General features: G+C 36.9%; 1 protein-coding gene across 1 annotated transcript in view; it reads left to right on the forward strand.

Moving 5' to 3' along the window:
- The first annotated feature begins 4,785 nt into the window (after positions 1-4,785).
- The window catches only part of evlb (Enah/Vasp-like b), a 49,576-nt gene continuing 39,892 nt past the window's right edge, over positions 4,786-14,469 (forward strand). The window contains exon 1 of the mRNA XM_028439453.1: positions 4,786-5,065. Within this exon, the coding sequence (XP_028295254.1) occupies positions 5,061-5,065 (5 nt within the window). The 5' untranslated portion in view covers positions 4,786-5,060. The remainder of the gene's footprint in view (positions 5,066-14,469) is intronic.

Consider the following 14,469-nt stretch of genomic DNA (forward strand, 5'->3'; position numbering starts at 1 on the left):
TCATCATGATAATTTTAGGCTTAATCAATTTTACCCATCAAGTTTCAAAAAGCCATGAAATATGAACCAAAAATAAATAAATAAAGTCAACTATTGTTTTTTGAATGATAAACATTGGATGGGATCAAACTGACCCCAGGGATAATAGGAGGGTTAATGTAGTGGTTAGTGTGAAAGCAGTGAGTGCTGTCTGTACTTGTAGCTCTATTCGTCACACGCTTTGTATTGTTTCACCGGATGCCTGTGTTTAATGTTGTGTCACTCAGAATGAGAAGTGGAAAAGTGGTGGTTTCTGTTTCTCTGGCAGAGCCCGTGAGCACCGAAAGCTCTTACAAAAACATTACTTCTTCTGTCACTCAGGGACGGATTCACTAAGATCTGAAATAAAGGGTGGTAAATCAGTTCCTTCCCTAAATCCTTTAGTTTCCTCACCTAATGTGTGGAATTCACTAAGATTGCAGCAATGACTAGTGCACGTGCAGAACTGGTGCAGACCGCCCTTATTTAAATGACCATTTTGTACGTGTTGTGTTGAACACCGAGGGTGAACATGAGTGAGCGGAAGCGAAAAAAAAATGTGGAGTAGCAGAATTGGTGGTGTTAGTAGAGGAAACTAATAAAAAAAAAAGTGGATGGATTACAGCAGATAGATATTCTTTATTCATCCCGCAGTGGAGAAATGTGCGTGGATGTGACTGAGTGATGGATGGGTGTATGCGCGCGGATGATCGGATGATCGCGTGCGTGTTTGTGAGACAGTGACCCGCGGAGGAGAGATGGACGCATGTCCAGCATTTTCTCTCTCTCTCTCTCACACACACACACAACTGGAGCCGTTTTTTCCATCTTCGCTGTGTTTTCTGTCTACATTTACTGCAGTGATGATCTCTGCGTGCGTGTTTGCACCTGCTTTTCAGTTGTACTATTTTCTGGTACTAAAACTATCACCGCAAACAGGTCCAGATTGAATGAATCACGTTGCTCCTCCTGCATACATTTATTTGCATTTTTTTCTCCCTTTATTTCGCTCCCGCTGGGAATTCCGTCTACATATTCATTAGGGGAAAATGCGCTAAATGGATTGAGGGCACGTTGCTATACGTGCAGCAGCAGCATATTCCTGATTCCCTAGGGTTTGCACAGGTTATTAGCGCGTGGAGTGATGTTTGCACATGTTTTAATACCCCTAAACCTTTAGTGAATCCGCCCCTCAGTGTCCATCTTTCCTCGTATTTGTTGGATGTGTTGTTTTTGTGGTAGATGCTGTCATACCTATTGTTTATACCTTAGAAAAAACAGTTCATCCACCAAATGTGGCTCTATTTCTCTGAAGAAACCATTAAAAAAAACATGATTCTCAAGGATCCTTTGTCTAAATAACTGATACACTGTGATGTAATGAAATGTGAAAGCTGAGACAGGCTTTACAAAAGGTGGAGGAACACTATTCAAACATAGATCTGCAGAGTTTTAATGACAGGATTAATCAGCCCGATTATCGATCAAATTGAAACATTAAACAAATGGTTCCCAACCTTTTTTGGAGCGTGACCCCATTTTGATATCACAAATTTCTGGCGACCCCAAAGACATTTTTGTGGTCGCCAGAAAGACATCGAGATTTAGTTTGTGATCATGTTTGTTATACTGTGTTAAAGCCAAGATTAGTGACAAATTACACCAACTCAGATATTTTTATACCGCATTTTATTTGAACTACATTTACAGTTGAGAAAATGAAAGTATAGAATACAGTTGTTTAAAATTGAGTGGTGTGTTTTAATTATAAAATAATTTAATGATTAAATTCAACTTTCTATATATAGCGCTATTTACAGCAATAGTCATCTTGTAGCCCTCAAAAAATTAATAAATTAATTTAATATATAGATTAATATATAAAAAATATCTATCTATAAAAGCAAGAAAGGTCTGTGTGTCCTTTGTCAATGGCTTCCAAATACCCCGAGTGTGTGCATCCGTAATTTTGGAGTAATTTGGTCATTCCAAAACCAATTTGATACGAACAATCCACACTGTGGAACTCCTATCAAACATTGTTTTAGAACACTGATGATGTCATCGACAGTGATGTCATTAAAGTTCCAATCAGAATGTTCTAACTGATGATGTCATCAACAGTGATGTCATCGGTGTTCCAAGAATGTTCAAACTGATGATGTCATCAACAGTGACTTCATCATCAGTGTTCTATTCTATGCTAATGCTAATGCTAAGCTAATGCAGTGCGACGCTGTCTATCTGATTTTGATGAAATTTTCAGGTAATGTTGATAATGGTTCAAAGAACAGCTGATTAAATTTTGATGATGTTCTGGCTACCAAAAGAAAAAAATAAAAAATAAAATAAATAATAATAATAATAATAATAATATATGTATATATATCCCATTCATTTTCCCATCCACACTGTGGAACTCCTGTTAATGTCAATATGAATACATACCTTCGATGGGCACTGTACTAGTGGATTAAATGACAATAAATTAATAATTTTATATATATTTTTTTAAATTTTAATTATTTGTAATCAGTTACTAGACATTTCATGTGACCCCATTTAAATTCCAGGCGACCCCACATGGGGTCAAGACCCCAAGGTTGAAAAACCCTGCATTACAGAAAGATGTGCACTGGTGTGCACAACAAAACAAACACCCTGTAGTTTCTGTTTATTCAAAAACATATACAGATAAAAACAGTGAAGGGTCCTTGCTCTGTTGCTTTCAATTTGTGCCAGAAGATGAAGACACAACTATCACATTCACTGGATACTAGGGAGACCTCTGCTGGAAATAAGGAAAACTGCAGCAGATTTAAGTGAAAAAGCCATACTGGTCATGGTAAAACACAATGTGGGATATATTGTAAATAAATATACATTTGATATTAGCAGCAATTTTAATTTTCAAAAAGTACGATACTGATTATCCCTCTCACTGTATTTTATTTTTAATTAAATGGCTTTGGAGTTTGGATTGACCTTTCCTCCACGTGAGGAAACAGTAGCAGCTGGCTGACTGAGACAGATGTTACAGATGCTCAGTGCTACCCAATGCACTGGCAGGTGTGCGTCCCAAGCCCATGATCGCTTTATACAGTTACCAAACACACCAGTGTTTTTCAGTGGCTGTTGATTAAGCTGACGAAGGGGTTCAGGCCTGAGGATTTAGGTAGTGCATATGTTGAAGAAGAAAGTCAGCAAAAATATATGGCAAAAATAAAGTTCTTGTGCATTAGACACCACAGCTTCTACTCTGCTCTTGCATTTTTGGTGATGAAAAACCTTGCAGTGTTTCCGGCACTGGTGCAAAGCGAGAAGATGTCATTATAGTCTTTCTACAAAGCTGGGAGCATCAAACTGTCTATTCTCTGCTCCAAACAGTTTATTTTACTGGATCGAAAATGCTGGAACGCAATGAAGGAAAAAAGCGCCATAACTCTAAAAGATAATCACAAAGAATGTTGATATTTTTTGATGATTGCATTGAAGCAATCATGACACTACTCTTTGATAGGGTTCGGGTTAATAAACCCAAATAAATTCCCAATTCAATTTGAATTATTGAAGTCTCGATTTGATTACAAACAGATTTTCGATTATTAATAATTTTGTGACTTGAGTTTTGATTATTACTGAAGATCGATCTTCCACTTAACAGCTATCAGCTGCTGAATTATCGATTTCATAAAGTTGCGATCAATCGATTATGGATTTTTTGTTTTTAAACAGCCCTAGTCTTTGATTCTAATGTCCTGATATTGACCTGATTATTTCACAGAAGCATTCCGCATGCCTTGGGTTGACATTTAGAAGTGAATGCAACACATGAATCCAAATATGTGTATAGGACATTTGCTAGGATTGGGGTGTATTTACATTGAGGAATTAATCAGTCAAACACTACAGGACTTTAAAACCCACCACCACGCACACACATGCACGTACACACACAATCATCATCACACAATCAAATAATACCATCTCACAGGGTCTTAAAGGCTTAAAGTATTTGGGGTTTTATATCCAATCACGTCACCAGTATCAGCAATGTAACTCTATTCAGAGTGGTTATCTTTTATCTCTAAACAGTGGAATATGCATAATTATATATAAACACACAGAATGTAGAAGAAGATTTTAAACAAGACATGTTGCTTCTGATAATAAAATAAAACAAAACAAATGTATTAAATGTAGTAACGCGGTTGTCCTCGGTAGATAGAGGGCGCTGTTGTGCAGCACAAACGTCATGACAGACAGATCTGTTCAAGCGGAATCTATGGAGGTAGATTTGAGTATATATTATTAAATTAAAAGAAAACATTTTCAATAAAAAAATTGAAAAAAAAAAACACTTCAATAATAATAATAATAATGAAAAATTCAATCAAAAAAGTTTACTTAAATCAAAAATAAATATTTTCAAAGAAAAAAAGTGTTCAAATGCAAAATTGAAAATATTTATTTTTGATTTAAGTAAACGTAAGTAAAAGTATTTTTCTTTTCTTTTATTGAAGTGATTTCTTTATTTTATTTTATTTTTTAATTAATAATAAAGACACAAATCTGCCTCTAATTCATCTTAATCTCCTTGTATTATTCTTCTTACAAAAAGTAAGGAAGTGGGTGCGGCTTATCGCCAGGCTCGGCAGCACGCGCTGAAGGGGCGTTGCCATATTAGTTTTGCTGTCATTTAAACCGGTTTCTCTCTCTCTCTCTCTCTCTCTCTCTCTCTCTCTCTCTCTCTCTCTCTCTCTCCAGCCTCCCGGTGGTCGGAGGCAGGGAAAGATGGCCCCTCACAAGCCGCTGTAAGCCTCGGAGGAGGGTCGTGCTGCCCTCTGAGGAGGCTCCTCTCCTCTCCTCCATCCTCCAGCTTTGTGTGAACACACCTGGATACTGTAGCCATCCGTGTAGCAGCCGCCTTCCCTTCCCTTCCTCCTCCACCCCGGCACATCTGCACGCCCTGCCCGGCTGCATGAGACGGGCTGGATCGGCTGTAGCACCGAGGAAGAGCTGGATCCATTCAGACGTAGAAGATGAGGTAAGCACAAAAACGATGACTCATCTTCGCACTTTTGGAGGAACATTCTAGAATCTAAAGCTTTATGGGGCCAAACATATCATCCTTCACAGTGTTTTACTCTTGCACTCACGTGCTCTCATGGTAATTAGACAGTCTCTGATATCATGCATCACGTGGTGTCATTTTATCACACCTGTTGGTGCTCTTTGATTAAAACAACACAGTGAAATGTCAGATACTCACAGGCAGCATCTTTTGACATGCACGAGACCATCATCATCATCATCATCATCGTCATCATCAACTCCAGCTCGCTCTGTGAAGTGTCACGTGCTGGTCCCTCTGCCTGGGAAAAAAAAGGATGTGTTGTCTTGGAGACCATGATGACAACACGTGCTGGATTGTATGATTATTTACCGCGCATATTATCAACACTATTATTATCCCAATCACATGTTGTTGTTGTTTTTTTTTTTTTTTTTAGCTTCCTGTAAACGTAAAGGTGTATACACGCACGCTCACACGCCTTCTACCAGGGAGCCAATCAGCGCACAGTATTAATTAACACAGGCAGATGGGCAGTAGCCTATCAGGTGGGCTGCTACTGCCATGTACTCACATCTCTTGCCAATCACTGCTGTTGATGCACATATGACACGGATAGTATAATAATGTTTAACAAGAGTAGAATATTATGGTAATATGATTTAATTACAATTATGTGGACACTCTGGAGTTGAAAAAACAGGTATTTAAGGATCATGTGTCAACTGAATGGACCATGAAATTACTGGTACATACAGATGTTGATGGCAAGCAATTTGCACAAGGTAATAAATCCACACTGTTATCCGTACTTTAGGTAATAAAGAAAACAAATAGGAAAGATGCCGGTTGTACAAAGTGGAAAGCTGGACTTGTTTCGGACGATCACACAATAGGTGTAGGGGTGGGAACCTCTGGGTACCTCACGATACGATACGCGAACAAAGGTTTTGAAAATAATAAAATAAATCTTAAATAAAAAAATAAATACAATAAAATAAAATCGATACTTAGCGCGAGCATATCGATAATCGATCGTGCGAAAAAATATCGCGACATATCAAACAGCGATCAGCCAAAAACATTTTTTTTTAAAGCATAACTAAAGAAAAAACAAAAAACCTGTTTCAATTAAAGTAAAAATGTTTTTTTTAATTTTAATCAGAATCAAGAATCCTTATACGTCAGTATAAGAAAATTACGTTTGGACTCGTACCTTTTCAGGGCAAGAACAAACATAAAAATAGAATAAAAGTAAAAGTACAAGGAAATTACTGCTCAGATTTACAAAATTACAGATATAAAAGGACATTAAAAAAATGTATGCTCGTATTTGGCATACATGCATCAAAAAGAGCAACAGTTTCAATTCAAGCAAGTTTGAGAAGGGCCATGTGCTGATCTTGAAATTAATGGAAAATTTAAAGCACATATTATACAGTATGGTCAGTATTGTATTAATTTTTGTTTGATTAAAATTAATTTAACAAAAACACTCCATTGGGCTTGAAAAGCTCTTTTTAAAGGCAGCCCTTCCGGTATCAGAAACATGTTCACTTATCACTGAATAGAGAGAACTGTGTATCCATTGAATGAAAACAAGCCACGTGGATGCTAATGGACTTGTAGCACATAAGGAATGATGGCTGCAGACATTGTACTTGTGTTTAATAGGTAATAACACAAATATTTGTTCTCAAGTCCTTTCAGTATCTTCAACAAAAATGCTAAACCACCAGCCTAAAAAACCTAAACCATCTCCTGCTAATGTGTTGGTGTCAGATATCACAGCACACTCATAGCGGTTGAGCGGTTTCCATGGCTCTACACAGAGTTAGACTAGTGGCCGTGATGTTATGGCTAATTAATGTACTGTATGTTACCATTACTTACATCATAGGTTCAAACAGCTTCAGTTCTTTTTTATTTCAATACAGCAGTGGATTAAATACAGCCCAGTTTAATCTCAAAGGAACCAGACGAGCAACATAATAACCTTTGATGGACTCCAATATTTAACTTTGTTTTGAACAAAAATGCAGACGTTAGAAGGCTCTGGGTGCAGGGTTTGAGGTCCTTTGGTGTGGAGGAGTTTAAAGGTTCTCCTAAAGCCCCAAAACATGAATATTAGCGTTGGATTGAATGGACGTGCACATGTTGTCTTCTGTTGGCTCTGTAATGTAAACTGGGATAGGCTCCAGTGGACCCCTGTCCAAAAAATGCCACAGTGCATAATATTAAAACTCAAGGAATTTTATTAATAAAATATTTAAGGAATTGTTTCAGCTTGAATTAACATCTTTTATAAATACCTTTAAAAACGAAACAGTGAAACTCTTTTTCCGCATGAAAGCCATCCAATGCCATGTTACCTTTATGTAAGATGTCATTCACCCTTTGATAAAGTGATATCGATGATCAAGCCAAATAGTGGGAAAATAAATGGAAAATAAACTATTTTTGTGGGATAATAAATGGAAAATTTTCGTGGCAGAGATTTTCTATTTCCAAATTCTACAAATTCCGTTTCAGAGTTTTCCACATCATTTTTACTCTACATTTTTTCCCTTTTGTTTCCATTTCATCGATGTTCCCTAATCAGATGTCATTACTGGCTTTTAAACCTGCAAACATGCCTAATATGGTTGGTTAACTATTGTTATTAATTTGATATTTCTTTTGTATTTGCACCAAATGCTCCGGCTAAAATCTGTATTTGCTACAGTTGCTACACATTAGGTCACCCGTTTTAGTTTGGAAAATGTCATTTGTAAATGCATGATATTGACATTAAACATGCCTATGAGGGTAAGTGCCCTTTCATATTGCAATTTATGATTGACATTGTTTAAGAAACAAGTAAATACAAAGAAATACAAAGAAATAATAATAATAATAATAATAATAATAATAATAATAATAAAATGGGATTGTACACAAATGACTGAAAAATATTCCTTTATTTTTTTGGGAAAATACCGTACTATTTTTCTTTGTCAAAAGAATCCCTTGATAAACTATTCAAAACAATGCAATTTAACTAAAAATAAATCTTGAATGAAATAAATAAAGTAATAATACAAATAAAGAAGAAGCCTATTAATTTAAATTCTGGTTCTATAGTAAACAATGCAAAACTGCATAATAGTTCTTTTTCTTTTTAAAAGTGCAACTGAAAATGCATTTTGTGCCTTAACAATTTGACTTTTTTAAAAAAAACAAAAAAACAGTAATTTCACTGTATTTACGTCAGATATTTGTTTGGACCAGCAGAGGGCGCTGGTAACCCAGTGGTCGGTTGGCATGCAGAAATTCTTACAGCGATGAAAAGATGCTATGCTAGCAGACAGAGCTAATAGAAAAACGTGAGTCTTACAGATATTCACGTAATATTACAGATATTCTTTCGGTGCTAACGGGGTAAGGAATCATTTATGAACATGTTTAAGAAAGAAAGTAGTTGCAGATTCCGCCCGCCGCCTACACTGCTGGACAAGAGAAGGATATATAGCGAACTCTGCTGTTTAAATAAGGTACTGCGATTCAATTTTCACAGTATCGATGTGAATCGTGATACCTATGAATCGATTTTTAACTGCCTTACGATTAATTGTTACATCCCTACTTTACAGTTAATACTGCAATTAGCCTCCGAGCGGTTAAAAAGCTAATACGTTTTTTTTTTTTTGTAGTTTTTTTTCCCAGTACTTTGACCCTCATTGGTCTGTCTGTACAAACGCACCATGGATTTCACTGACACGCTGTGAATCTTGAAGTTATCTTTCCATGTGCTGCAATAACAGGAGCCTGAACAGTTATCTGTCATCTTGATCAATTCAACAATAGATATCCTCATCCTCGGGCTGGGCAATTTTGCCTAAAAAAAAAAAAAATCTCAGATTCTTTAAAGAAAAATTTGAATTTCGATTGGATTTTCTTTTTCAATGCACTTAAAAATGACTGCAGACATCAGATATATTGTCAAAAGTGCAACTTTATTGCTGTGATTGTCCTCAAGAGTTAAAATGCATAAAACAATCCCAAAATATAAAGCAAATGAGGCTCTGTCATTCAACAATTTCAAGTTTTATCCCAGGTCCCTAACTTCACAGTAACTTACATTTTCTGATTAAGAAATCAGATAACTTCACATTTTGTAACATGTAAAAAAATAATAAAGTCTTCCCTTAGCATCTCAGCATAGTGCAAATAAAAAATTAAACATGCCAGTGGCACACATATAGCCTACTCAAAGGGTAAACAAATGTAAACAAAGAGGGGGCTGGCTCACATCGCGCTACCTTAACCCACAAGGACGGAACGCGAAAAATCCCGAAAAAAAAAACTGCGGTGGGAAAAAATAAATTAATTAATTAAAAAAAAATGGAATTTGTAAAATAAAACCAATTTTTCTCAACAAATTCAATAAATTGATTAAATCAATTTTTTGCCCAGCCCTATCTCATCCGTAATGTGCATTACAGTTTACAGAAAAAGTCTTGTGAGTTGTGTTTGACCTTCGAGGTTGATGGTTGACGGCACTGGTTTAGTTTTTACAAAGAGTTTCGGTTGGATTTAGAAGAAAAATGTCTCACACATAATAGTGAGTGAACACCTTTTTACGCAGCATCCTCCACTCTGATCTTATCCTGTCTGACATGCTGTCTCCATCTCTCTTCTTTAGTTCTTTTAAACACACAGCTATGATTGAGGAGGGTAGATTGTGCTGGATAAAGGTGCTCTGTAGGTGGCAACAAAGGCTGGGATAGTGGGGCTAACCACAAACCACTACAATAGTAGGTTGCATCTGTGCCTGCTTTCTGCTGTGTGCAGATGTTTACATTTTAGTTGGTTTCTTACATAAATAAATCAGCCTATTTCAGTTTGAGTCTGTATTGGTTAGCTGCTTGTTTAATGTATGTCTTTTTGCTGTGTGTGAAGGCAGTGGACAATATTCCTACTGTGCTGCTGAGTATGCTATTAAACAACACTGCTGTTTGTGCTTGAAGGTGTTATGGTTGTATAGGCTCATTGAGTTCCTCTATCATCGTCACATGTATTGATTTTTGCTACCAAACTGCTGATCATTGATATAATGCATGATTATATAAGATGTTTTTAATGCCCACAAGCTGTTTCTTTGTGTCAATTACTCCTGAACTTCAGTGTAACTCTATCTGCTTCAATTTGGCGGAGATCAGTTGCGATAGTATGAATCGTATATTTTTCTAAGTAGTCTGACTCCACACTAATAACTCAGCAACAATGCAAGATTTATATATGTGGCAAAAACACCAATAACACACTTATACATGGCTGACTGGTGGACAGCAAAAACCCTTCATCCTGCCCCGTGATCCCCTCTCATCATCATCTACTCTGGTCACATGGTTGTTTCAATAATCTCTGAAAACGGAGCATAGACTGTATGGCTGTATTGACCCACTATTATTAGCAGTTTTGCCAGATGAGTATTGACAGGAGCAGTTAGTGGTATGTGTGTGACCCATATTAACACCAGCATTACTAGTAACTGTGTTGAATGGATGCAGGACAAGGACAAACACTCAGTTGAGCCTGTTTTTATACTGATAGACGAGCTGTTTGTTGATGATAAACAACAATATGTAACATTTAGATGTGGTGTCTTGGCTTAAATGAGAAGGCTTAACATGTGTTTAATGATACAGTAGAAGTATAAATTCACATAAAGTGCATTTCCTGTATGAAGTGCATTAAATATAGCATGTGTTAGTACTTGTGTCCCATCGAGGAAAGATTGAAGATTATTAGTCTTCCTTTTTCTTTATTTATGCATGACTGTGGGCTTTCTTAATGAAACACCTACTATTGTTTAAATGAAACCCCCAAATGTTTTTCATCTTATTGAAAATAGAAGAAAAAATGGTTGATCTTAAAGTAGACTAAATGCAAATATTTAGAGCACCTTTATAGTGTTGTTAGTCTTGCTCACCTGACAAAAAACTGCAATTCGCATTAAAAAAAAGAGGCAGGCAGTACTGTTACCTTCATATAGGGGGCAGTGTTATGGAGATATATTTATTCTCAAAATGAGGTTGACCTTTCTATCAATCAAAATAAAAATTAAAAAACCACCAAGTTGAACCTAACGAGGTTCCATTTATCTATACTTTGTCAAGTAGTCAGAATTGAAAATTGTAGGTGGAAAAGATAAGACGTTAGACAACAATAACATTAGACAACAACAACAACTTTATTAGGTTATGAATCGATATATTAAGAAGATAATTTGCAACAATAAGAAGATTCTTTATGTTTTTCATGTCATGATTATGCACAATTAGGCAACTAGAGGCAGAAAGTGGTACAAAAACATACATCAGGCTGTGTGTGTTTGTATTATGTGTGTGCGTGTGTTTGCATTGTGTACAGTATGTGTGTCTGTGGTTTCAAAAGTGAGATAATAAAATCTTTGTGAATGAGGGAGAAATCAACCCCTCTCTTCCTTTTCCTGTCTCCCACCGGCTTGCCAGCTCTCATTGGCGTAGTGTAATTAAAGTGTTCAATTAATGTGAGACAAGTGTGTGTGCGCTACAGTTTGAGGAGCTGCAAATAACATTGTAACATTTAATTGTAAGGTTAATTAAGAATAACGTTGATACTTTACACTCAAGTCTGAGAGAAATGAGCTCAAGTGTGATTGCTTAGAGGACAGGAAACGCCAAAAACGTTTTCCGGCGTCTCTGTCACACTCCTCCACACTTGTCTCATCCCTTTTCCTTTCATCACATGACTTCCACAGGTGCAGCATGACTGTATACAGGTAGATTCAGAGCGTAGAGGAAATAAACGAAACAGAAAGCCCAATCAAATCATGCATAATATGATGGGGCATTATCTTTATATATTTCTGTCACATCTATTTAAAGCTATTCAGCTTTAAAAGCCTGTAAGTAAGTCACATGCCAAATTCTCCCAATCCCAGTCCCATCATTAAAAAAAACCAAAAAATAACCTGCACATAACTCATTGTATATATACGTATATGATGTACTGATTTAAAATCTTTGACGTGTACATATGAACAGTAAGCGTAAAAAAAACCCAGTGTCTGAAGTACAAAGCTTTGTTCTCTCACCAATTGTTGTCCCTCTTCCTGCTCTTTTTTTTACACCACAATAACTAACAATGCCACGGTTGGCAGTGAAAAAACTATTTTTCCTTTTTCCCCAAACCAATTTTTCATTTTGTACTAGTAACACCAGCTGGTTTATTTTTTTTTATTTTTTTCCTTGGCACAGATTCTAGTCAGTGTCAAACCACAAAGAGAGTTGGTGTGAAGAAGAAGCTTGTTGGGACTAACCATCGCACTACTAAGCAACCCTGCGTGTTTCATATTTAGCTTTAATACAAGAGGTTACAGAGGTGTTCACAGTGAGTTTGTGCCACTATTCAAGCTGCTTCAACGTATCTGTGTCTCTGTGAAGTGATAACTGAATGGATACTAACAGGACTGATGAGTTTCAGTCATATCTAAAAACACACCATAGCTGTGGTGCCAGGAGCACCTTCAATGAGAAGCTTGGCGCTCACACTGGGTCAGTTTCTAATGACTAAACCCATGATTCACCCGTTTTCACCCCAAAGCCTTGTCACATTCTCCCCATCACTACACTACACACACACACGAAGGCATTAGCATGCTGTGCATCAACCATCCCTCCTTCTGTATAACAATGTTAGCTTCCTAAAGTCACTTGATCGCATTATCATTATCTTTCTTTTGGTCTTTCGAATTCTAGATCGTAAACATAGACATGCACACACATAGAGACTTGTGCATGCTTGGTGCACTCTCCACACTCAACTTATTTGCATTTTTTTAATCCTCATCTGTTGTGTATGAAAACAAATTCTTGCATCTTTTCCCATCTCTTTGTCTGCTCTGTGTTTTTGTCTTTGTTCATCACATCAGTGTCTTGAAATTCCCAATGCCCAGTGACAAAAGAATTGCTCCAGATTAGTGATAGACCGATGTGGATTTTTTAGGGTCGATGCCGATACCGATTTTTTTTCCATCAGGCTTAGCCGAAGACCGAGACGGACTGCCGATTTTCTTGGGCTGATATTTGGAGCTACTTTTCTTCCTCAATTTACATCATGAAAATTACACAATGATAACAAATGGTACGAGTCTCAATTTAAAAAAAGGAACATTTATTGAAATAAACAAACGTGAGGTAGACCGACAACAAGTAAAAACAGGGGATGTAAAATAAGAACAAGTAAAAAATATTTAACAAATATTAAATAATGCTAATCGGCGAACGCAACAGCCCGCATCAGCCGATGCCGATAAAGGTAAAAACTGCAAAAATTGAATGAAAATATCGGCCGGCCGATGTATCGATCTATCACTACTCCAGATTTATTGGGTTTTATATTACGCCTTCAGCTAAAAGGCAAAGGTGACGCAGGCAGTATTCTTGCCTCATTTAGGGGACGCTTGTGAGCCCAAATGTTCTTCTATTTCAGTACACCCTCAGTGTAAGTAACAGCATGGTAATTACTATCTTGGGCTGTGTTCGAAATGGCATACTATGGCCTACAAATGAACATATACTGTCTACTATATACTATAAGTATGGTTAGGAGGATTAGGATGATGACCAAAATGCATTTTGAACCTACAAAAACCTCTTCTTGTGTATGTCTTCAGACCCTGAGCTCTGTTGCATCAAGCCATTCCAGCATCTTGTTGTCCAGGTTCATTAAGCCTAGGTCACCATTTGTTGGCCGGTGTTTGGGGCAGCTGGTCAAGACATGGTCAACAGTCTGTTGGGGTTCTCCACATTTACAAGGGGCACTGTCCACGAGGCCCCATCGCGGCAAAAACCTGAAGCACACTGAGACTAAATATCTCCTTAGATTTGCCACCTTGGAAATTTCTGAAAGCATTTTAAGCGAGAAAGTGACCAAGTAGAATATCAACATCTGGTCATTTGATCCATGGAAATCTCGAAAACACATTTCATGCAGACATTTTAGAGATTTTTGGAGACCTGACATTGTACTACTGACAAAACTTTTGATTAACAAGAGCCCTATTTAAAAAACCGTTAAAAACTCATGGAAGACAAGAAGAGATGCTTTTGTTTTGAAACCGGGATGTTTGACTTTTAGTTTGAAGCGTGATTTTACGTTCCGCTCACAATGCATCATGGGGTGGTTGAGTATGACTAGTCTGCCCACCGTACTTAAATAATGTCCCGATATATTAAACATCTGGGTATTTCTTGCTTACTCAGTCTTTCCGTACTATCTAATAACAACACTCATAATGCACAAAATACTAATTTTGACATCAGAATTAGTATGAGTAGTACATTAGTATA

This window comes from Gouania willdenowi, chromosome 24 (genome assembly GCF_900634775.1).
Source record: "Gouania willdenowi chromosome 24, fGouWil2.1, whole genome shotgun sequence".
Classification (NCBI taxonomy): domain Eukaryota; kingdom Metazoa; phylum Chordata; class Actinopteri; order Blenniiformes; family Gobiesocidae; genus Gouania; species Gouania willdenowi.